Source organism: Phaseolus vulgaris, chromosome 3 (assembly GCF_051622355.1).
Source record: "Phaseolus vulgaris cultivar YP4 chromosome 3, ASM5162235v1, whole genome shotgun sequence".
In the NCBI taxonomy this organism is placed as follows: Eukaryota; Viridiplantae; Streptophyta; class Magnoliopsida; order Fabales; family Fabaceae; genus Phaseolus; species Phaseolus vulgaris.
Genome location: NC_143500.1, coordinates 44378697 through 44403188, shown reverse-complemented (window position 1 = coordinate 44403188; position 24492 = coordinate 44378697). Strand labels below are relative to the sequence as shown.

The 24492-nt window shown below is 30.7% G+C and overlaps 1 protein-coding gene across 1 annotated transcript; it reads left to right on the top strand.

Moving 5' to 3' along the window:
- Positions 1-20693: 20693 nt before the first annotated feature.
- On the top strand, positions 20694-24064 carry LOC137807909 (histone deacetylase 6). Its single transcript, XM_068608760.2, has 6 exons — positions 20694-21508; positions 22044-22484; positions 22568-22710; positions 23153-23243; positions 23321-23442; positions 23628-24064. Exons 1-6 carry the CDS (start codon positions 20939-20941, stop codon positions 23686-23688), a joined length of 1428 nt encoding a protein of 475 aa, XP_068464861.1. The 5' UTR covers positions 20694-20938; the 3' UTR covers positions 23689-24064.
- The last annotated feature ends 428 nt before the right edge of the window (positions 24065-24492 follow it).

Below are 24492 nucleotides of genomic sequence, written 5' to 3'. Positions count from 1 at the left end.
GTGAGGAGTAAAGGCAACGGTATACAAATAAACAAACAAATGTAATAATAAAAATAATAATAATTGACGCCTGTGTTACGTAAATAACTCCTTCAGCTTTAGGATAAACCGTCGCTTTTAAGCAAATTAAATCATAGTCTAAAAATATCAATAGAATAATTAATAGGAAGTATTTGAGATCAATCCTAGTTGTAAATTTAAATTATAGTCAATTGTTCATTTTTAAAAACTTGTTTTTAGTTTACAGTATTTTTAGTTTAAAAAATAAGATTTTTTTCCTATATCTTGTAGTGTTAAAATTATTACGAGAGATGTATAAAAAAAACTATTGCAGTATTCAGATAAAAATATTTTAAACATTTTTAAAAAAATTATTTGGATTTGGATTAAAAGTATTTGGATTTTTTTTAAGAGAACAATAAAATTTGGTAACATTCAATTGAGATTTTAATAAATTAAAAAAATATATTCAAAATCATACCAATTACAATTGATTACTTAATTGATTGGAGTTTTATATGAATTATCATTTTCATAAATCATAGACTTTATATTCTCATTTCAAGTTTTATTTTAATATAAAATTGTCTATATATAAATATGATGTATTATTTAAATTAGAAATTATATTAGAATTCTTGAGAGTTTCTAACCGTATGACCCAGCATGACCCAGCCTTAAGATGCAACATCTATTGTTGTAGAAAATCTAACCCAAAATCTAACAAGTCACAATCTTCATTGTTGCATGATCCTCATGGATCATGGTGTGGTTATGACTCTAAAAATTAGTTTATTTAATGTTCCTTACATCTATGAAGGGGATTTGAGAAGCTATAGAACAAACATATATTATAAGGGGTTTTGGTCAATTTGTGATGTAAAAGTGAAAATCATGTTGTCGAAAAAGGAAAGAAATCAATTAAAGAATATGTCAATTAACTAAAGTACTTATGGATGGAAATGGATCATTACGAGACTATTGTTGTTAAAAATTCTTGGTGTCATTATTCTATTTGCTTTATTTTCTATTATTTTTTTATTGCTTATGCAAGTGCCCATTTTGTATTTACATTAAAGAGGAAGAATTAATTTTGATTTTGCCAACAGTGGTATCAGAGCTTGGTTTTGATACAAGATGGAAGGAGTCATTACTTATGAGAATTGGTTCGAGATGTTGACCAAGGCAATTTCTGTTAATAAGGTAACAGACTGTTGTAGGGGGCTGAATTATTGATACCCCTCAATTAAGTCGAGAAGGGGGATAGTTGTTGGGAATCCCTCTTTAATTTAATGGGAGATCATATCCAATGAATCTTGATAACTAATCCATTGAATATATTCAATGATGCCCATTCCAAAAGTCCTGGAATTGTAACTCTCTCTTGAAAATGTGATAAGTGTTAATTATCCACTATCTCTTTATGTGATAAGTCTTCCTTTCCTTCTCTATATAAAGGGAACTTGTGAGGAAGAGAAAGGCAAGCAAGGAAGAAGAGCAACATAGAGAGAAATGAGAGAATAGATATCCAACATGGTGTGAGATTAGAAATCCTATTGAGATGCTAGAGAGACATTATATTTCATCCTTGTTAGGTGAGATTGGGTGTTATCCTCACAGTGTGAGATACCAATGTTGTAATCCTACTTTCATAGTGGAGACATTTTCTGGACTAGGTACTATGAGTTTTACTTCTCAAGTTAAAGAAGTTTTCCCACATTAAAAATTCTTGATGTCATTTTCTCTTTTGCTCTATTTTTTATTATTTGTTTATTGTTTCCGCAAGTGCCCATTTTGTATTTACACCAAAGGGAGAGAATTAGTTCTAATTTTCCCAACAATTATAAAAGCTAAGTGTTCAAAAGACTAAAAAATTCTTAAGAAGTATGCAACAAGATATGACCTATGATTTTTTTATTGGTCTAAATTATGAATATGACCATGTCGAAATCCAAATCTTGAAAGAGGAAAATGTCCAAGGAGTTAATGAATTTGTTGTTGAAAGTAACGAAATCAATAGATAATTGATGTTAGAGAGCCCAAATAATGAGATTTCATCAATCGTACGTGGTTGAAGGAGAAGAACCATGGCTGCTAATAAGAGGAAAGATGAATTTCCTAGTACAGAAAAAAAATGAGTACGGTGTACTTAGTGTAACAAACTGAGTCACACAAAATCATATTATGGGAATAACTAAACACTCATCATTACAACCACCAAACTACATGATGAAGATATATGATGTCTCTGGTGATGCCCGTAGGCCGCAACAATCACCCCGTAACTTCACTACCTTTTTCTTCTCAAACTTTTCGGTTAACTATGGGGAATATGACATGATAAAGAATTTCCAAAGATGGACTAGGGTGAAGGAAGTTTTCATTTCCAGAAGGCTCAATAGGTGGGGAAGAAGATTTGGGTTTGTAAGGTTTTATGAGGTGGGCAACATTCGGAGGTTAGAAAAAGATTTGGATCAAATACACCTTGGTAATATGAAACTTCACGTTAACATTCCCAAATATAGAAGAGTTGAGATTGCTCAACCGGTGAGAAGTACAAGAGCTGAGAAGTTTGTCCGGATTCATATGGAAGGACGCGTGAGACTTGAAAAACCAAATGCGGTTCATCAACCGAGAGATGTAGGGAAACAGGTTGATGATGGACCCAGGAAGTACCACGTCAATAAGGAGGTTTGGAGGGAAAAGAAAGAGAAGGAGAAGGAAGTTTGGAGAGTAGCCAATGGGAAGCAAGAGGTGGGGAAGGCATCTTATGCAGAAGCAGTAAAAAACTCTCCTCAGGTCAGTTGGAAAGGTCCCTCTGTTGTAACCATGCAGCAAATACTTCCTTGGATGGTCAATAGTATGGTTGGCCACTTGCTAGCAGGGGTCACCTTTAATAAGTTGTGTGAAGAACGTATTAAGGGGGTTGGATATGATTAAAGTGAGGTACATGGGAGGAAATTTAATGTTTTTAACACCTAGAGATGGTGAGCGGATGGATGAGATCATTAAGGAGAACAGGGAGTGGTTCGATAGTGTTATGGAGGTCATTGAACCCTGGATGGATGGCTACGTAGCAGTCAAGAGAGTTGTTTGGTTTAGGTGTTATGGGTTGCCTTTCTCTCTGTAGAATAAAGATTGCTTTTCAAAAGTGATTGGTAAAGAGGCATCCTTGGTAGCCATTGATGAGGCAAATGTATCCTGGATAACCTTGAGTTTGCTCGAATCCAAGTTCGATTACGCAAGCTACACTTTGCTAGGATCTCTAGAGGAATAAGGATCAACGGTCACATTTACAATATTTGCATTGAAGAAGAGTATCCTTATCATTTTGACACCGTTGTTGGGAAAAATTACGTGAAAAAACCTCCAAGTCAAGAATAAGGCCATAAAGAAGAACTTTGGGTGAAAGGAATATCTCTAAGAAAAGAGGACAAGTATACATAATTAACGGACAAGAAATAGGAATTTGTCCAGTTGAATCATGAAGAGATAACAAAATTGTAAGATACTTCCTTTGTAAATTGAAGAAACCCCTAAATATTGTTCATTAATATATTGTGGCAAGTTTCCATGTTCTCTTGGATTTAATGTTTCTGTACCGCCCTGGTGGTCGGGTGTGATGACGTGGCATCCTGCTACAGTGTAGGCGTGTTGACAAGGCGCCAGGTTGGCAGAAGGGAAGGAAGTCGGGGGGCACGTGTAGTCGCCAGTTGTTAAGCTGGCGTGTTCCGACTTCCAGCTTACCAGAATAGGCGATCGCCAGGTTGAAGATGAAGTCGCCCGATGTAGATTCAGGCGACCTAGTTATTGGAGATCGCCAAAGAAAGCACATCGCCGAAGATGAAGGAGAAGCAAATTATGAAGGCGGCCGGCGAGACCACAGGGAAGGTGTATGAAGGCCCCTAACTCGCCAGTTCCAGTAGAGATCGCACTCCTAAGTTAGCCATGCACTGGGCAGTACCATGCATAAGTAACTTAGCCAAAATGAGAGTAGAAGCAGCGCCAAGTCAAGGAGCCTCCAGATGATGGCACGTGTACAGTTGGATGCGAGCCACGTGTCCGAGTCTGTAACTGCCAGGAGAGAGAAAGCCACCAGGTATATAAGAGTTCTTAACAAACTTTCTGAGGTACGCACGTTCAGTTCATACACTTTACGCTTGCAAGTGATAGAGCTAACTGTGAGAGAGGATTTGCACGGTTCTTGTTCTCTTAGTATTTGGTGATACCGTCACTGACTTGAGCGTTGGAGTGCGATCGGCCGCAGCGGCGCCGTGCTGTTTCTTTGCAGGTTCTTGAGGTAGATCCCGAAGAGGAACGGAGGTGAGAAGCGGTGCGCACGTCGATCCTTTGACGAGGCAGTTTCCAGCGTTCCGGTCAACAGGCAGGATCAGTTTCAAATACACATTTTACCTATTATTAGATATTAGACTTTAGAGTTACTATCCATTAGACACCATTCCCTAAATAGTTGTCCATACATTCTCCTTCTAGCAAATAAAATTTTTCCACAACAAATAGAACCTGTATAATCCAACAAGATAAATAGGGATCCAAATAAGCTCATAATACTTAAAAAATGTCCTTCATGTCCTTAAATTATCCACGAATCTAATTTCTATAAAAACACTTAACACTATTAGAAAATCATTAAATAAAAACTAAGTTTAGAGACTTAAAAAAATTATTGGTATCTAAAGTAATTTCTATTATTAATAAATAGTTTATAAATTGATATTTGTTCTCGCCAAACTCTAGGTCGAACGTTTGAAATAATATTCTTCACACCCTACGACGACCAAGTCGATGAGAGCATTAAAATGAATTTTGTGTCGTCGATACTCGTCCATGCCCCCACTAACCCAAAAACGTTTGTCCCCTTTCTCTAAGTCCCTTTCCTTTTTGTAGTCCTCCCTACTACCGTTTTTCTTTTTAATGGAGAGATATTTTAATAAATATTTGTTTCTTTAAATCCTAAAATCAGGCAATTTTATAGAAAATGTTTATACTTCATGTTGCTCGGTGTCTTTTTCAACTTCAAACATAATATTATTAAATTATGTCAGTATTTTAATTGACCTTTTCGAACAACACAATATTTAATTAGCTACCACTTATGCAACCACTAATTATTTAGATTCTAAAGTTGGTTGCTAAAACCTTGGTAGCTAATTAGATATTAATTTAGAAATTATTTATTATTAATAGAAACTAATTTAGATATCGATAATTTTTTAAAACTCTAAAATAGTATCTAATTTGGTCAATATAACAACTAATTAATTTTTATCTTTAAAATTGATTTTTATTTATTGATTTTCTTGTAATGTAAAAATAATCTTTTATGTAATGTTATTTTTTATAACAACTCTTATATATTGTAAGAAAAAAAACTCAGAGAACGATTGAACATGCTAGATAATGGAATTACATTTGGATCACAATTTTTTCTAACAAGGTCACCCTTTCATATTTGAGTCTACCATGACAAATAAAGAGAAACCTCAACTATTCCATTGTTGTGGGGACACTCTTCCTTTGGAGTGATAAAAGTTCGGATGGTGATATTGTGACACTACAAATAGTAAAAAACATCCACTTCACAAACTAATAAAATAACATTTTAATTTATAATATTATTATAATGTGGTCTCAAGTATATGTTTTTACTGTGTGGGGTGTAAAAAAATATTTTTCCTAAAAGTTCTATTCCATTTCTTGTTTGATATGAGAGTTACTAAATACATAATATCTCATGTGTTAAGGTTTGTAAACTTTATAAATAATTATGCGTAGTAAATATGAGAAGTTTTTTTTATTGAAATAGAAATGAGATTAACTTCCTTATTTTATATTTTGTCTCAATGATTAAAATTAAATTTATAATTGACATAAATAGAATTAAGTATGTTAATGTGAGGGATTACTTTATTTTTGTGATACTTTTTTTATCAAAAAGAAAGTCTAATCCATCAATGAGGATGCAGAAAGGAAAAAAATAATACTTTTTTTTATCAGCAATAGAAAAAAATAATAATAATACTTACTCAAGAAAATAGAAGTATTTTTTTTAAAACAATGTTCCCAAATTTTTTTAGGAGAGCTATATTTACGTTTCTTAATGAGTCACCATAAAAAAGCTTGTCCTAAAAAAGTCTCTTAGAAACCCTATATATCTTCATTGTTTATGTATTTTTCATTCAAAACTTGAATATCAAAATTCCCAATCACATTCATAAGGGACAACATTATTTTGTAAAATGTATCAAGAAAATTTTCATGACTTTATTGTAAAATAGTTATTTCTGCAGGAAAAAAATATTAAATGATATCAAAATTTGTGTGTTTATAAAAATCAGAAAAGGGTTAGGTTTGGGTAAGACTATTGAATAGAGGCATAATGAAGGAGGCATCAACATGCTTAAAAACATTTCCTTTTCATCCACATCTTTCTCTCCCACATTCATGATTATTTAATTGATGGTAATTTCGGTAACCCAAGATTGGAGCAAGTGCACTTTCATTTTAAATACGAATACTATCCATCACATTCCAAGGGGATATAAACACGAGATCTTTAATTAGGGTATATTAAATGCGTGTCCACTGCTCCAAACTAGGGAACAAAAATCAACTTGTGTATTAAATCCAAATTAAGATATTGATTAGTGATTTACACCTTTCCTCACGAGTTGGTTTAGGTAATTAAAGTACTTCAATCGTATATAATTGATAATAAATAGAAGGATTAATTGGTGATTTTAACATCAACCCCTCTCTGTTTCAGCTAAATAAATAAACCGAGTTAATTATACAAAGATGGGATTATTTTATAGTGTAAGAAAATAATAGGATTCTAAGAAGATCTAGTTTGTTTGGTTGAATTTTTGAAAATTTGCAACGTGTATTCTAACCCATTCTTTTGTTGGGGTTACTTTTGCATGTGGTGACAAATAAGTCCTGGATCTTGGCATGGACTTTCATGCATCGTCTTTCAGTGTGAACAAAAGTAGACAGTAAGGAGAAGAGGCAATCCCATTTTCCATTGATTCTTTTCAAAAGTAAGCAAAAGAAACAAGGACAAGTACATTCAGAATGGGGTATTCTTTCTCTTGGGAAAGTTGACTATTACAAATTAATTTGGTTTACGTGTAGCTGTACTATTTAGTTGATTTAGTGTTTATAACTGAGAAAATGACAACGCAGTACATTTCAATGTATCTATCAGCAATTTCCAGCCTTCATTTTTGACAATCAAATCCCTCAGACATGTATGTGATTTAACACCATCTACCTTGTCCTACTCAACGATGCGACACTCTGTAGGCCATATCCATCATCAACTTTTATGTTCATTCATTACTTTGCTCAAATATGTAAAAATAAAATCAATTTTCAGCATAACAAACGTGCCTTTCGTCTACTGCATGCTCGCGTCTTATCAACTACTTCATCTAATTAATTTTAAATTTAACTTAATTTTATAAAATTAGTGATGTACCGGTACGATCAGACGATTTAGTGAGTCGGTCAGTACTTAGACTAACTAATCATCTAACCATGGTGAGAAGGTCACATGATGCAATGTGACCGACCGACCTTTGACAATGAGCTAAGGGTTGACTAAGTCAGCATGGTTAATCCACAGTTAATGGTTGATTAGTGCAACCCTAAACATGAACCAACTTCCTAATCTGACCCACTAATGAAAGCCCATTAAAGTAATATAAATAACACGTATTTCAAGGAAAAATGTACGCCATTATCTACAGTACTTTGACACCCGAGTGCTAACACCCGACTGACTTGAGCGTTTGAGTGTCTTCTGCAAGTACCATCCCCGCCTGTGGAGTCAGACGACCAAGAGGAGGAAGTCGTGACAGAGTTTGAAGCACCGGTAACCAGCAGAAGGTGGAAGCAGGAACAATCATTCTCTAAGCCTCAAACCCGTTTGAGAACAAGTGATAATGTTCCGATAACAGGTGATCGATAGGATCAATAAATCGATTTTAGAATTCACTCAATGACTCTAATATCATTTTAATAAGTAGATTTTAATTAACTTAATTTTATAAAATCAGCTTATAATAATATTTGCATTTACTTATATACTATGAATATACGATATGAGATACCCAACGCTCCGATATAAAATGACATTCAGACTTATTTATTTAAATTATATATAAAATTCATAAATTTAATTTACATCATACTTTTTTTAATGCAATAAAAAAATAATTGATAATATATTTACACATATTGGTGAGCATATATGAGTGAATCCTAAAACAAAAGTATGAGGGGTGGATGAGGATTGGAAGCTACTGGTTTTTCCTATAAAAGCATTGTCATTTTCAAACAGTACTCCTAAGCAAGACCAACTATAAAGCTTCCTTTTCAAGTGATGATGATGATAAAATGATAGTGAAAGTAAAGGGATGGAAAACCATATTTCTTTCCCTTCATCCTTGCCCCAAATGATTAGGCCATTTGCCTCCCCTTTAAACTGTTGCCTGTCTTCATTAAAATACAAGGGAGTAACAATGAAAAAGCTGGACTATAATACAATATTTCTTGTCACATCCTTAAAATGATCATCAAGGACACATTACTTTCACTCAAATTTAATTTCAGTACTCCTGTATGCCTGTGATTTTTTTACACAAAATTATTTATAAAGCTTCTCAATATTCCTACTCAAACTTTTAATCTACACCATTTAGAGTCCTTTTTTTTATCTCATTTTATTTAATTTTAATATCTTATGAATGCGAATCTTTTAGTATGCCTTCACATCATTTTTCTAGTTGTGTTGGTGTAGATGTAATTTATGATTAAATTTTAGAATTGTAAATAAAAGAGAATATTATTTATAAAAAAGTTTGGGTTAACAAGTTTTGTTTTTGATTTTGAGTATTGTGAATCTTATTTTGAGTATAGTATCCTCTAGACTTAGTACAAGTTGAAAGTATAATGATACTCATTTTGTTTTGTATAATGGTTGTCATATCAATGAAATACTTTTTTTTATTAATTTCCTTTTTAGTCTATAAAAAAATGTCTTCACATAATTAAAACAAGAAAGATGATGATATTAATAACACTTTCTAAATTTAAGTTTTTAAAACCTAAAAAAATTCAAAAGAGAGATTCATTAACTAAAAAATATAATCTATATAAGTTTGTAATTTTAAATATTTTTAACCAAATGATATACAATATGTTTAAAATATATATGCAAAGAAAAACATTAAAATTCATATAATTCACTATATTTTTTTGATATGATAAATAATATTAAAATTACAACATAATAATTATATTGAAGATATATTGTGTTGTAATATATTTACATTATATAAGATATGTAACAGAATAATCAATTATTTTTTAATTTAATTAATTATATTACAAAATATTTCATTTATATTTATGTTTTTAATTATAATAATAAAAATTAATTAAAATAATCAATAAAGTTATCAATAATAAAAATTATTTTACTTTTTCATTTTTATTATCTGTTTTTTAATGTAAATAATTTTATTTTTTACTTTCTTTCTGTTTATTTTTCTCTTTTCTATTTTCTTACTTTTCATTCTCTAATCAATATACTAGAAGCTACCCAAGTTTTCCAGTGAGAATTTTCTTTACGATGCGCTTGATAACTTTTGTTTTTCAACGTCAAATATTAAAAAAGAGAGGGAAATTATATAACCTACCCAACCTGAAATTCTTTTGAAATTATTTGTTTGAACCTGATTCAAACTTGATTTTGATAATGAAATATTATCAAATAAATTCAATTTATTTATTTAATATCATAATGTCTATATATATTAGCATAGTCTATACTTGGACTGTGAAACTTAATAAAGATGCATAAAAAATTAGTATCGAATATCAAAAGTAAATCTGCTTAATTGATAAAAAAAAAGTATAAATCCGGACTTACACTTAATTTTAAAAAATGAAATCAATTGATTTGAAAAAAAAAATACAATTAATGATCATTAACAAAAGTTGAAATTTAAGAGAAAAAATAGTCATAATTTTTTAAAAATATGAATTTTGAAATATTTTGTAGTATATAGATTTTAAAATGATATCTGTGTTAATATATATGATGATGTAATTAACCTACTACGATATCCTTTGAACATGTAATTAAAATCTTAATTCTCAAATTTGTGTATATATTAGAAGAGATAATTCCTTTAAAGAAAATATCAATAACTCCAAAAGTGAGTGTGATTGAGAGATATATCAGTTAAAAAAAAGTTGATGTGTGTGTACACAGAAAATATTAAAAGAGAATTATGAATTGTTAGGTTATGTGTTATGCATGTGGACGTGCACGCTTGAAAGCATGTGGGATTGACGTCATAGTCTCGTCGGGTCGTTCTAGGTTGTTTCAGTGGAATATACTACACATGATCCATCTTGTCACATTAATTGCTTAGTTAACTTCAAATTGGGGTTATTAACAAGTGTCAACCTCTTGATTGAGATTAAGAGTTTGAAGATTCCTTGGTCCCTCCCTCTAAGCATACTCAAATCACTACTAAACACCTCTCAACTTCTATTTCTTACCAACAAAATAACTTTTCATTGTCTAATAAAACATCAAATGACTCAGATAATTATGTCTCCTTGATTAAACTTCCTTCTCCATCCCCACTAACCAAACTTCTCATTTCATTGCATTAAAGTGTTGCTAACATTTATTATGCAAAACCTAGCCCACATGGTTTTACTTTATGGATTGTAACAGCATTTTATTGTCAAATTTAAGGATTTAACACATATTATACATTAATATTTTTATCATAAACTTTATATGTTTTTTTTTTCTGGATTTTCCTTTGCTTTATAATTCTATTGTAAACACAAATCGGTTTTTTCTATCGGAAAACAAACTCTCAATGTGATAATCTAATTAAGTTACAAATAGCACTGTATTATTTTTAAGAAAATTTTGATCATCTAGTTTAGTTTGTTGTGTATCTTAAATATCATTATTGAATTAGTCTTTTAAGTAATTTATGAAAAAGAAAATTTAAAATATATTATTCTTATAAGATCGATTGTTTTCTATTACAAGTCTTTCAATCTGTTTTTTTTAGATTTTTTATCTTTGTTTCTTTCGGTTTAAGAGTAGGTGTAATACCGACAAATACACTTCAATACTCAAGTTAGATGTGGTTATATTTAGGTTTACAAGTTATAGATTTAAACATTCATTATTTTTTACTTTACAAGTCTTTACCTATTTATAATTTTGTCATGTGTCCTTTCCAATCGTCAAAATTATTTTAGACGATCTAATATATGTCTAATTATGCTCTTAAAATGTAATCAAATTTTATTCATAATTAACTTTATTGAAAATGTAATTTATTAAACCAAGAAACCGATTGATTATAATATTTTATGATTTTGACTAAGTTGTTGATTTGCCTTTTGCAATAGATCAAATGATCATGAGTTTAATAAGATTAATGTTATATTTTAAGTATATACCAAAGTGTGCGTTCAGCAATTCAGCACCTGATAATATATCCATAACTAAAGTAATGACAATATTTTTTAAGATAATAAAATGTTAAAAAACAAACGAGCAATAAGAAAAAAAATGTATTTTTTAATAGAATTTAAGAGAGGGATTTCGGGGGGATTTTATTATTTATGATTTTAATTATTGAAATTTAGCAATTTGTAAAACTGGTCTTCAAATTAATAAATTCAAATCGTGAACGATTAATTAATTTAGTTTATGAAATTACTATAATTGATTAAATTGGACAATGAAATTTACGGAAATTACAAATAATCTAATTTGGTTAAAATGATGCGTTAAGTAACAGTAAATTAGATATACATGTATATATATGGTTGTCATCTCCCATAAATGAAAATGAAAAAAAAATCCTTCAGTGTGTCTTTCTTTTTTTCTTCTTCTTCTATTAGTTAGTTTTCTTATAAACTCTAAACCCTGTGGTATAATTAAGTTCTGTGCAAATTCAATCAAGTTATAAAAGAGGTCAGGTCCTATTTATTTAGTTATATATGAATAAATTTAATTTTTAAGAGTTATTATGACTTTTTTTAGATAATAGATCAAAATATTAGATTATTATAGTATTTCTTAAAATTAAATTTATCCATATATATTGGTCTCAAATATAGGGAATTTTGTATCATTATGTATTTATCCTTTGTCTAGTCTCAAAAACGGTTCCATGTGTAAGGTGTATTGTGTGTTATTATATATACTTGAAATCCTAAGTCTGAATCTGATTTGAACTTTGGATAATTTAGGATGCTCTGCCCAGGAGGTAAGGGTGCCTTTATGGAACTTGTGGCACTTAATGTGGCTATTTATTAAAACAAATGAACTTCAGGAAATAGATAAGATAAAATGAATATTCTGATAAAGGAATTCAGAATTTCATAGTTATCATCCTTATATGAAAACTCTGTACATATTTATATAACTATATAAATACATTTTTTTTGTTCATAAAAAAAATATCAAAATACTAATGATAAACTAATGGGTGAAAATAAATAAGAAAGACTTGGTAAACTTATTGTTTATATCAATACTTTAATTTGATAAGACAATTGCATATATGTGCCTAGTTTGTCTGCATTTAAGCTCCGTATAAGTTTGAAATTTTTGGAATCACATTCCCACATATACATACTATTACCAATAAGTATATTTGGTTAGCATTTGATCATTTTTTAATTTTTAAATTTAAAATCTAAAAATAAAATTGAAAAATATCAGAATAAAAATGGAATAGGCTGTAAAAAAGATTATCACAGTAAAAAATGAGACGTATTTCTCTATATTAACAATTTATGGAATAGGTTGTATGGATGATAGTAGTTAGCGATATTTGAAAATATATGAACAAAGTTATTTTCAAAGGGAGAGTGGTTGATAATGTGGAAATGTTTGTTGTGGTTTAGTTAAATGTATGATCTTGACTAACTTTCAAGTTGAAAATTGTTCTCTTCTCTTATTATGATTGGTATGTTGACTCTTTGATTTACATGAAGATTATATGATTTTTTAGTTTTGATGGGTTTTTTGTGGGTGGGCCTGAGGTTTGGTTAGGGATATCTGTGTTGTTTGTTGGAGTTTTTTTTAAGGGGTACATGCTTTTTTTTTGGAAGGTCAATGTTTTATTTCTATATAAGGGTTGAACCACTCCTGAAGTGATTCACATTTATTTTATTTATTTATTATTGCTGATAAAAAAAATAGAGAGAAATGTTTTTTTTTAAATTAATTTCTATAAATTATTTATATATAAGTATTGAATGATAATAGAAATAGAAATTAAACTATTGAGAGAGTTTGAGTTGATGTGAGTGCTCAATTTTACTAGTGTTCAAAATTTGTAACCCATACTTCATATTGATTTAAGTCTATTGAGATAATATGAGATAAGTGGCTAAGACCCTTCAATATAAATATTAGGGATTGCAAAAGTTTAACTTAGAAAAAATGTTTTGAATACTTGAGGGTGAAGAGATTTAATGGGTAAAGGAAATACATACTAAGTGAGTGAGACTATGTTGAAGTTTGTATATGATTAAATGAGAATCAACTTTACTATGTTTTGTACTCTCAAGAAATGTACCAAAAAAAAAGTTAAAAAAAAGTGGGGATAAGAGATTTGGGTCATTGCATAAATAATATAATCATTGGAGTTCAACATTGAATGCTCTACACTTAACTTCACACAAGGATTTAGAGTCTTTGTATTTTTTTAGACTTCCATGATATCAAAGCATCCCACATAAAAAAATACAATATCATGTGGTAGAATGCATACTACTAGGACAACGAACCTAGTCAAAATCTAAAAAAACTCGAATATTAAAATTATTATAAGAGAAACAATAGGCCGAAGGTATCTGGGTATTTTGGCTTGCCCGGTGATTTTGTTATCTGACACCTGCCGTTTTTATATATACACCACCACATCTTTTTAAAGTCTGGGCCTATTTAGCTGGCAATCACCATTTTTTATATATCAGCCACCTGCTTTCTTATATACGCATCACCATTTTTTTAAAAGAACATGGGCCTAAATTAAAAATTCTAGGCAAATTCTTCCTGCACCATATCAATTTTAACCTCCACCATATCAATTTTTTAAATTTCCAAAACTACCCTCCTGTACCATATCAATTTTAACCTTCACTATATCAATTTGTTAAATTTCCAAAACTACCCTTATTCCAAATTAAAAAATCCAAAACAATAATTATAATTGAGAAATAAAAGAATACATGCTGAAAAAAAAATTCTGAACACAAAACTAAAAATAAATTCTGGATAAAAAATTTCAGAATTCAAAAATATGTTCCGAAAATTGAAATCCAAAATATTTCAGATAAAAATTTCAAAAATAATTTTTCCCATTTTTGTGTAAGGTTATTTTCGTCATTTAGAAGGGTATTTTTGTCATTTTCTATAACTGATTGGGTGCATGCTGAAATTGATATGGTGGAGGGAGAAATTGTCAAAATTCTAATATGAGAACAAAAAAGAAAAAAAAAATCAAATAATGATAGACCCCAGCACACCATGAATGCAAGTTTACAAGTTTCTCACTCTCGCCAAATCTAAAATACATGCAACGTATAAATTTAATATGATAACAATAAATTTTTACTATTTATATTTACATAAAGCCTTAAATATATTTTTAAGAAAAACTTGGCATTTTAGTCAAATATTTTTATAAAATTTTAAGCTTAAAATTTTTTTTAAAGTAATATAACTTATTTTTTATCCCTGAATTTAGAAGAAAAAAAAAATGGAAAGTGAACTGATACGTAAAATAATGTCCATAACTTATATTTATCGAATAGGACTATTGGAAATTCTTTTATAGCCGTTAGATATAATAAATTAAAAATGAATGGCAAATGTTTTTGTTTGTTTTCTTTTCTTACTCAAAATTTCACTTATTTTCCAGTTTGACCCTTTTTATTTGTCTTCTCCTACACCAATTTTTGACATCACCTTCCACTGTACCCAGTATCGTTTTACAGTCTCCACAGAGGCGATGCCTTCTTCTTCCGCCTCAATCGCCATAAAAAATTTCTTGGTGACCGTGATTCTCCAAGTAATAATAAACATGAAAAAATTAATATAAAAGATTAAGAAAACAATTTTTAACTAGAAATCTTAAAATGCATTTATGGTGATAAACTTTTCTTATTTTATGGATATATATATATATATATATATATATATATATATCTAAGGTGATAAAGAAGGTTTGTTCAATGATTAGGTTAACTTTTCAACCCACTAGTTAGTTTTGTTATTTAAAAATATGAATATTATGTTTTTGAAATCGAGGATTGTTAATATTTTAAATATAATTTTATTTACATTAATTTTTTTACGCATCATATTATTTATTATTATATTATTTATTAAAGTATTATTGATATTTATTTTATTTTATTATACATTAAACATGTATTTTTATTAAAACATGAAAGTTTGATTAAATTTTATTATTATTTTTTGTCAGCTTATTTTATAATGTGATCAATTTCAACTTGTGTAGCCCAAATATACTAAGAAAGACATACCAGCAGTGGATTAGATTGACCGGTTTTACCACCACTAAATAGAACTCAGTAATTTTTGTTCTAATTTTATTTTTATAAAATTAAGTTAAGTTTATCAAAATAATAAACCTCCATCTATAAATATTTATTTTCACTTACAATATGTGTTAAATATTATTAGGGAACCATAAATGAAAGTAAATTAATATGATATATAAAGAAATAAAGGAAAGGATAACTTGAGAAAAAATAAAAAATCTAAATAAAGTTTAGCTATCATATTTAAAACAAATAATCAAATTGTTGGAAATCTGGTGGAAGACATGTCAACGTTACCCACCAAACACGGACTCTCATCGATCATACTAAAACGGACTCATTATTATAAGATAAGATTAAAAAAAACTGAGAGATAAATTTGAGTTTTCCGTACAGAGAAAGAAAGTCAAATGAATAAATATTATTTGACGCCACTGTTCAAAAAATACATTAACTTTATATCTGTTTTTTTAATAAAATAATAACTTTTTAAGTTATAAGATAAATATAAAAAGGAGGAAGGGGCGTGAACGTATAATCACTCTTGTAGAAAAAAAACACGCATTGAAATTGTAACAATTTTAAATTATGGAGATAATGATAACACCTTTTATAAAATTTGGATTTTACATAACATCCAAGGCGATTTCAGTTTTGAATTAACACGTGAAAATGATATTCAGCAACCATGTATCTGGAACTAATTATTGCCAAAAGCCTATGTTATTCTTCTGCAATTAATACAAAGATTAACATGTCACCAAGCCTCTATATAAAAAACACTTTACCAAACCATATAAAAAAACACGTTACCAAGCTTCTATTCTCTCATCGGTGTTTTAGTATCTATTATTATTTTTTCAATTTTTCTTATTGTTTCTTCTAATGATTTCTTTTAAATAAAGTATATTTTGTTATTGGTTATTATAAATGTCATAAACGGATGATAATTATGCTGTCAAGTGTCCTCAAGAAGATAGTAATACAAGATGAAGAAGATCATGCAGTAATACTGACAGACACATCATTAAATGAAACTCCAAACAATCAGATTTGGTATTTGGATACTAGTTACACAAATCATATGTGTGGTCAGAAAAAATTGTTTGTAGATTTGTATGACTCATTTCACACAAAAGTGAAATTCAGTGATTAAGTCTCATGTTGAGTAATATGAAAGAAAAAATATTATGAAAAATATTATATGTATGTGTATATATATATTATGTATTTTATATCAAGAAAAGTAAAAAACAAACTAATTTCCTTTCTGTGTAAACATTTTGTGACTGCTCTACAATTTAGAGAAATCAACTTTATGAATTATATTGACTAATGTTATTTAAGGTAACTCTATGTGTTATGGACATAAAGTGATAACAATTTAATGAGATACAACCACTCAAAATAAAATAGGACCTGGACGACAAAATAAACCTGGAGAAAAAGAACCAAAGATAATCATAGGATAAAACTCAGGAGAGATGAAAAATGTAGGTACAAAACATGTGGAGCTTAGGGACACAACACCACCAGGACATATAAACAACCACCACCAACTAATGAAACAATTACTAGAGAATTTGTTACTCTAAATGCAAATGCTGGAGCAGTGAATGTAGTAGGGGAAACACGAAAAGTAGATGTTGAGGTAGTGAATGTAGTTGGAGAAACACAAAATGCTGAGGTCTCATTGTATTTGTTGTACAAAAATGTTTTGTAAACTAGAATAAGTGGTTTGCAATAGAAAAATCATCAGTGCATGGTTTGGATATCGAGATGACCTTCAAATGTGGTCCTCGTCCAACTACAACAAATCTTAGAACACCACATTCGATCCATGTTTATAACAATCCCTTTACTTAGGGATTTTCATACTCCCTATCCAAATTACGGTGTATTTTCAAGTTGGTGCCCAACCCCTCAAACTGGTGTCTTACAATAAACATTTCTTAAAACCCGAGACACAAGAAATGTTGTTCTTATTTTGGTACACGACAAGACTATAAAAATTAAGATCTCATAAATGTAAAATAATATTGTGGTACTTAAAAGTAAAAATCCATTTTACTGAATAAAAATCTTTAATGGTATCTATTAGAATTAAGTTTACTACTCAGTACAATACTTAAAATTGATTTCAAATCTAAATTTATATTAATGATATTAGTTTTAAATCACCTAAATATTTATTATTATATATATATATATATATTTTTTTTTTATAGTGAGAACACAAGCTATCTTTAACCTTTATTTTTATCATTATCATATTTATATTTTTTTTATATAATTTATATTTTTTTAATATAATTTTTAAGAGAGAGGAAGATATGAAGAAAAACTATTTCACCTCTAAGACCCCACCTATAATGAATTGTTCCAACAAACTATTCTATATTTAAAATTTGAAAATGATAACTGGTTTTTATTAGTATTAAAAATAAAATAAAAAATAGTTTTCAATTATTTAAAAGAATAATTAATTATTTAATAAACACTTAAAAGTAAAAAATATCAAATAATAATACAATAAAATAAAATATTAATAAGAATAAAATAGAAATAAATTTGTGTAAAAAAAATAGATATAAGGAGGAATCCCTTTATATATCCCGATATATAAAAATTTAAATTCATACATTATATTATTAATTACAAATTAAGTTTATTTCTAATATTTATTATTCATTTTTATCATTTAAAACTTTTTTATTTATTTATTTATTCTATTAATAATATATTCTTCTTCTTCTTAATATATATATATACATTTTTTAAACTAATAAATATTTAATAATTTATTTTTATATGATCATAAAACTTGTATTTTAATATAATATATTTATTTTTAATTTTTTATTAATAGTTCCATACATAAAAAAAATTTATTTTATTATTTAAGTTATTTTTTAATTGAATTCCTCATTGAAGACTCTTTGCATTTAAATGTTTCAGTACTATTTGATATATTTTAAATTGTATTATTTTAATATTATTATTATTATAATAAAATAATATAACAACTTTTCTATATTAAATAGTTCTGAAAATTAAATGTTTATTAATTAAAATGTAATTTATTATTTAAATATTAAATTATCCATTATAAGATTTTCCAACTACCTTACTTATTTTATCCTATAATTTTAATTTCCAAATTTCATTAACAAAATTTATTTTTAAATTATTTATTAAATAATTAAACTATTTTTTTTATCAGCATTAACAATTAATAAAAATCAAACCACTTTAGGGGTGGAACAACTCGTTTACAAGAAAAACGAATCCACCGTCTACCAGGACCCCCACGACCAGACAAGCACAAACATAAACCACTCAAGACCCTAAAAACATCAAAACATCAAACGCATACATACCAGGGGTTCCAAGCACCAACTGGAAAAAAAAGACCGAAGCAACCCGGGATTTTGAAGAAATCCAAGACCAGACCTTCGCTTGCATCAAAGTACAAACTTCTGACGCGTCAGCCACCCCCTATTGAAAATAACCGAGTTTCTGTGAATCCAAATTTCTCCCATGACCCCAACCCAAATTGTATTCCATACTTCATTAATCGAAGCAGAGGACATGTTCATCCTGAACTGCACAAAGTTTAATGTAGGTTCATTGTGAGATACAAACAACACTCCCAGCCACTTATAGCAGAAACACCAAACCCGCCACGCAAAACTGCATTCAAAAAACAAGTGACAATAAGTCTATTCCTCCTTTCCGCAAAAACAACATATGGAACTTTCCACCCGCACCCCTCATCTTTCCAAATTGACCCTAGTGGCAATCTTGTTCTGCATCACCCTCCAAGCCGTAAGTAAATCTAAATGGAACGCTTTACAATTCCAAAGCTTACTAAAAACCGGAGAAGGGTCTGTCGCGTTAACCCTCCTCACCAAAGAGTACGTAGAATTAACAGAGAACGTCTGATCACCCTCTCCCTTCCACACCCACCTATCCGCCTCTCCCAAACCCAGCCTCGCCTCAAGTAAAGCCTGACTCAACTGATCCGCCATAGGCCACTCCCAATCGAAGAAAGATCTACGCCAATCTACATGCCACACCCACATGCCATCAGACCAGGACCCAAGCTCAACCACCCTAGCATTTTTGGCCGAACAAATAGAAAACAGTCTCGAAAATGTTCTCTTCAGCACACCACCAGCAAGCCATCTGTCCTCCCAAAAAGAAATGTCCTTCCCGTCACCAACGTTCCAATTGAACCCATCATCAAAACTTTCACCACATCCCTCCGATGACCAAACCTCTTTCAAGTCCTTCTACCAAAGAGAACACCTACTACTTCTACCTTTCCCTCTCAAACTTCTCCAGCCACCATATTTAGAGAAGAGGATCTCCTTCCAAAGACCACCCTTGTCCGAACCCAACCTCCAAATCCATTTTCTTATCAAAGCCAGATTAAAAAGTTTTAAATCAATGACGCCTAATCCCTCAAGCTCTTGGGGCTTACACACCAAGTTTCAAGGCCCAAGCTATTTTCCTTCCTTAAGCTTTCCTGACACATTTTATTTCTATTTTATTATTTTTTTAGTAATCTTTATTAAGTATTCATTAATGATTTAATATTAAAAAAAAACAAAATTACTATAGATTTTTTATTATTTATTGTTCTTAATTGATTTTTTTAAACTTATGTCAAAATTCAGTCTCTGAAAAATGAAATTCCGGTCTAATTGTTTTTGTAATTTAAAAAAATATATTTATAAAAAAAATATTAAAAAAAAATGATTTATTAAAAATGAAACTCTAATTTTACTCAACAATGAACAATGCGTACAGACTCTAATTTTGTAGTTACCAATTTTTGGGTATCCTTGAGAGTGGTTTTGTGGAGAAATAATAAATCATAATAAAATAAAGTTAAGGTAAAATGGTTGATGGTGTTCATTATCTTTGAATTTTTATTTATAATTAAAGATGATATAGGTTTATTGTTGTATATAATATTTGTATGTTTGTGGCATTACAGAATAAAAAAATGAATTTAAAAGACAATTAAACCTAATAAACTGTGTATACGAAACAGGGGATGGTGGAAAAGGGAGAAAGGAAGGAAACTTGGTGAATTATAAATTGAATGAATGGATGCAACAATAAATAGCCCTTCCCCTCCCACTAGAATACACACACATTCACATAAATACAGAGAGCAAAGAGGGTTTGGGTATTGGATCTCTTAGGGTACTCTACAAATTAGAATAATAATTTATCTGTGTTGAAAGAGAGAGAGAAATCTGCATCGCATCGAATGGGTATGATGGAAGAGGAGAGTAGCAATAGCAACATAGAAGGTGGGGCTTCGCTGCCATCGTCAGGTTCCGACGCCAAAAAGCGAAGAGTCACGTACTTTTACGAACCAACTATCGGCGATTACTACTACGGCCAGGGCCACCCAATGAAGCCGCACCGCATCCGCATGGCGCACAATCTTATCGTCCACTACTCCCTCCACCGCCGCATGGAGATTAACCGCCCTTTCCCGGCCTCCACCGCCGACATTCGCCGCTTTCACTCCGACGACTACGTCCACTTCCTCTCTTCCGTCTCCCCCGAGACCCTTTCGGACATCACCTTCTCGCGCCAACTCAAACGCTTCAACGTCGGCGAGGACTGCCCTGTCTTCGACGGCCTCTTCGACTTCTGCCAAGCTTCCGCTGGAGGGTCCATCGGCGCCGCCGTCAAACTCAACCGCGGTGACGCTGACATCGCCATCAATTGGGCCGGCGGCCTCCACCACGCCAAGAAGTCCGAAGCCTCTGGATTCTGTTACGTCAACGACATTGTTCTTGGTATCCTCGAGCTTCTCAAAGTTCACAGGGTAATCGCCTCTCTTTTCCTAATGCATTCTAGTTAGCTTTTTGTGCCTATGTTTTGTGGCGATGTTTGTTCATCTCAGTAGCTTATAGAATTATAGTGTGTGCTTTGACACTCCACAAAACAAAGTTCTGTTTTTTTATTTCACATATCCCAACGATAACAAGTTCGAATTGTGTAAAGTTTTTATTACATTCCTAATACAATCAAACAGTAGTCACTATTTTCGTTGTGTTTTTGATTCCGCAGCTACCATGGCAATTAAGTACCAGCAGTGCTTAGTAAAAGAAATATCTGTTGGAGTAATTTATTGTTAAGTGGTAATTTCATGATATTTGGACATGTCAAGAATTAAGATTGGAGTGTTTCGTGTTTCAAATTTTTGTAGTTTTTCTCTGTAAGAATCAAATTTATGTTTGTTCTTGTACATACATTCTATTGCTTGTGATATGAGTTTTTGATTGAGTTTGTGTTTATTCACATGCATTCTTCTTTGGCTGAATTTATTTTCTCGTTGTCTGTTTTATGATACTTGGCAGCGAGTTCTGTATGTTGACATTGATGTTCACCATGGTGATGGAGTTGAGGAGGCCTTTTACACCACTGATAGAGTGATGACAGTCTCTTTTCACAAGTTTGGGGACTTTTTCCCTGGCACAGGGCATATCAAAGACATTGGGGTGGGCTCGGGAAAGAATTATGCGGTCAATGTCCCATTAAACGACGGAATGGATGATGAGAATTTTCGTGGTCTGTTTCGACCTATCATTCATAAAGTCATGGAGGTTTATCAACCTGAGGCAGTTGTTCTTCAATGTGGAGCTGATTCATTGTCTGGTGACAGGTTGGGTTGCTTCAACTTGTCTGTGAAAGGTCATGCAGATTGCCTTCGATTCCTTAGATCTTTCAATGTTCCTTTAATGGTTTTGGGTGGGGGTGGATATACAATTCGGAATGTTGCCCGTTGTTGGTGTTATGAGGTCCGTTTCTTTCTCTTTGTAGGCCATGTTACTTGGAACTGGTTTAATTTACTTATCGATTGCATGTTTTTTCTTTGTTTTAGACAGCAGTGGCAGTAGGAGTGGAGCCTGACAATAAGTTGCCTTATAATGAATATTATGAATATTTTGGTCCAGATTATACTCTCTATGTCGATCCAAGCAACATGGAGAACCTAAACACACCCAAGGATATGGAAAAAATAAGGTGTTTGTTTATACTGATAATTTCATCTTGGTTTAGTTAAAGTTGGTATTTCTCATTTCAATCTTATTTCTTTTTAATTATGGGGAAAAATAGTTGTCATTAATTGTTAAGAATGTAACTTCAATGCATTAAATTTAATCCATGTCGCATCACATCATTTCTACAAAAGATGTTTTCAGAAACTTACAAGTAGTTGCATAGACAAGCTATATCTTATACCTGAATTGTTATTTTCATATTGGTTGTGAAGATACAGTATTTTGATAGGGTTTAGGGTTTTATGGAATTTGTGCCTCTTTATGTGGCAGAAGCCAGTAGGCCCAGGACGGAACCTTAGTCAGAATTTATACTTTCCTTTCTCTTGTATAAAATATTCAGAGAAATCCTAACATTCCCTGGATTAAGCACTGACTGACATGTTTTTCCTCCATTAAATTTCAAGGATCACACTACTAGAACAGATATCCCGTCTTCCCCATGCTCCCAGTGTACCTTTTCAGACAACACCACCTACCTTAGAAATTCCAGAAGAGGTCAGTACTTAATGACTGTTACAGTTATTGTCTCTCTGCCATTCTCTTATTGTTGTTTGATTTTATTTTTTATTCAGGCTGAAGAGGACATGGATAGAAGACCAAAACTTCGCAAATGGGATGGTGAAGATTATGATTCTGACCCTGATGAAGGTGGAAAGGCTAATTCCAAGTTCTCAAATGTCAATGCCCATATGAGGTAACAATCATTTTGTTTTGAAGCTATGCAAATCCATTTAGTTTACAAGTCCCTCTTTCAGTTGATCATTTCTGCTTGTCTTTGAAACCGCTTGCTTTCTGCTCTGTATAGCCTAATTTATATTCTATATTCTAGATAGAGTGGGCTTGAATGGAGATTGTAGAAATATACTTTATTTTGTGCAGGGAAATTGTAGATGACATGGAAGAAGAGAAGCCAGGAGTGCATCCACCGTCTTGTTGTTGATAGAACAGAGCAAGTTCTTGCACAGCATGTTTTTATTGTAATCTTTATGGGGGAGATAATGACTAAATAGTACACAAACAACTCATGAGAATGCAAATATAATCAACACATTGTGCAAATGTAACATAGTGTAAACCATTGTGTTGGTTTCCCCTTGAACATTTTTTTGTTTATTCACGTCATTTTCTTTTATTTGGGTATCTGGCTCATACTTATTTCGTTCTAGTGTCTCATAATAGTCAATTTAATAGATTTTGATCATTGTCATTTGTGGACACTTTTCTTTGTTCACGTGGAGACATCATTTTGGATAATTGTAAATATTATCACTTCAAATATTGTATCCTATGATGAGGATATTAAAGTGAGAAAGATACCACAATGTCTTTTCTTTATTACTTTTTTTTTCTTTTTGAAAAACTCTTGTGTATAATCTATGTAAATGGAAGAATGAAAAGATGAAGATTGAGTACCTTCAATAAGCAAAACAATGAAAAAAATTAGGGGAGGTCAGAAGTACTCCTTCCACTCCAAAATAATAGTATTCATTAGTTTTTTCTTTTCAGAATAATAATGTTTTAAGACTACATTTTGGGAAGGGAGTAACATTCATCCTAAAATAATAGTACTTTTGTCTTTTTTTCTTTTTTTTTTGGGTATGTTTCATAATAATAGTTTTGTAAGACTGTTTTTGGAAAGGAGTTAATGTTTACAGTTGGGAAACACGTACATTTTGCTCAAATATGATGTACTCAAATGCTGATAAATACAAAAAAAAAAAAAACTTGTGTGAAGCTTGTGTGA

Bases quoted from the DNA above. Each gene is read 5' to 3' on its own strand.
- LOC137807909 (XM_068608760.2), top strand. From the start codon at position 20,939: ATGGGTATGATGGAAGAGGAGAGTAGCAATAGCAACATAGAAGGTGGG. The intron at 22,485-22,567 runs GTCCGTTTCTTT...TCTTTGTTTTAG, and splicing joins CCCGTTGTTGGTGTTATGAG to ACAGCAGTGGCAGTAGGAGT. The intron at 23,443-23,627 runs GTAACAATCATT...TATTTTGTGCAG, and splicing joins AATGTCAATGCCCATATGAG to GGAAATTGTAGATGACATGG.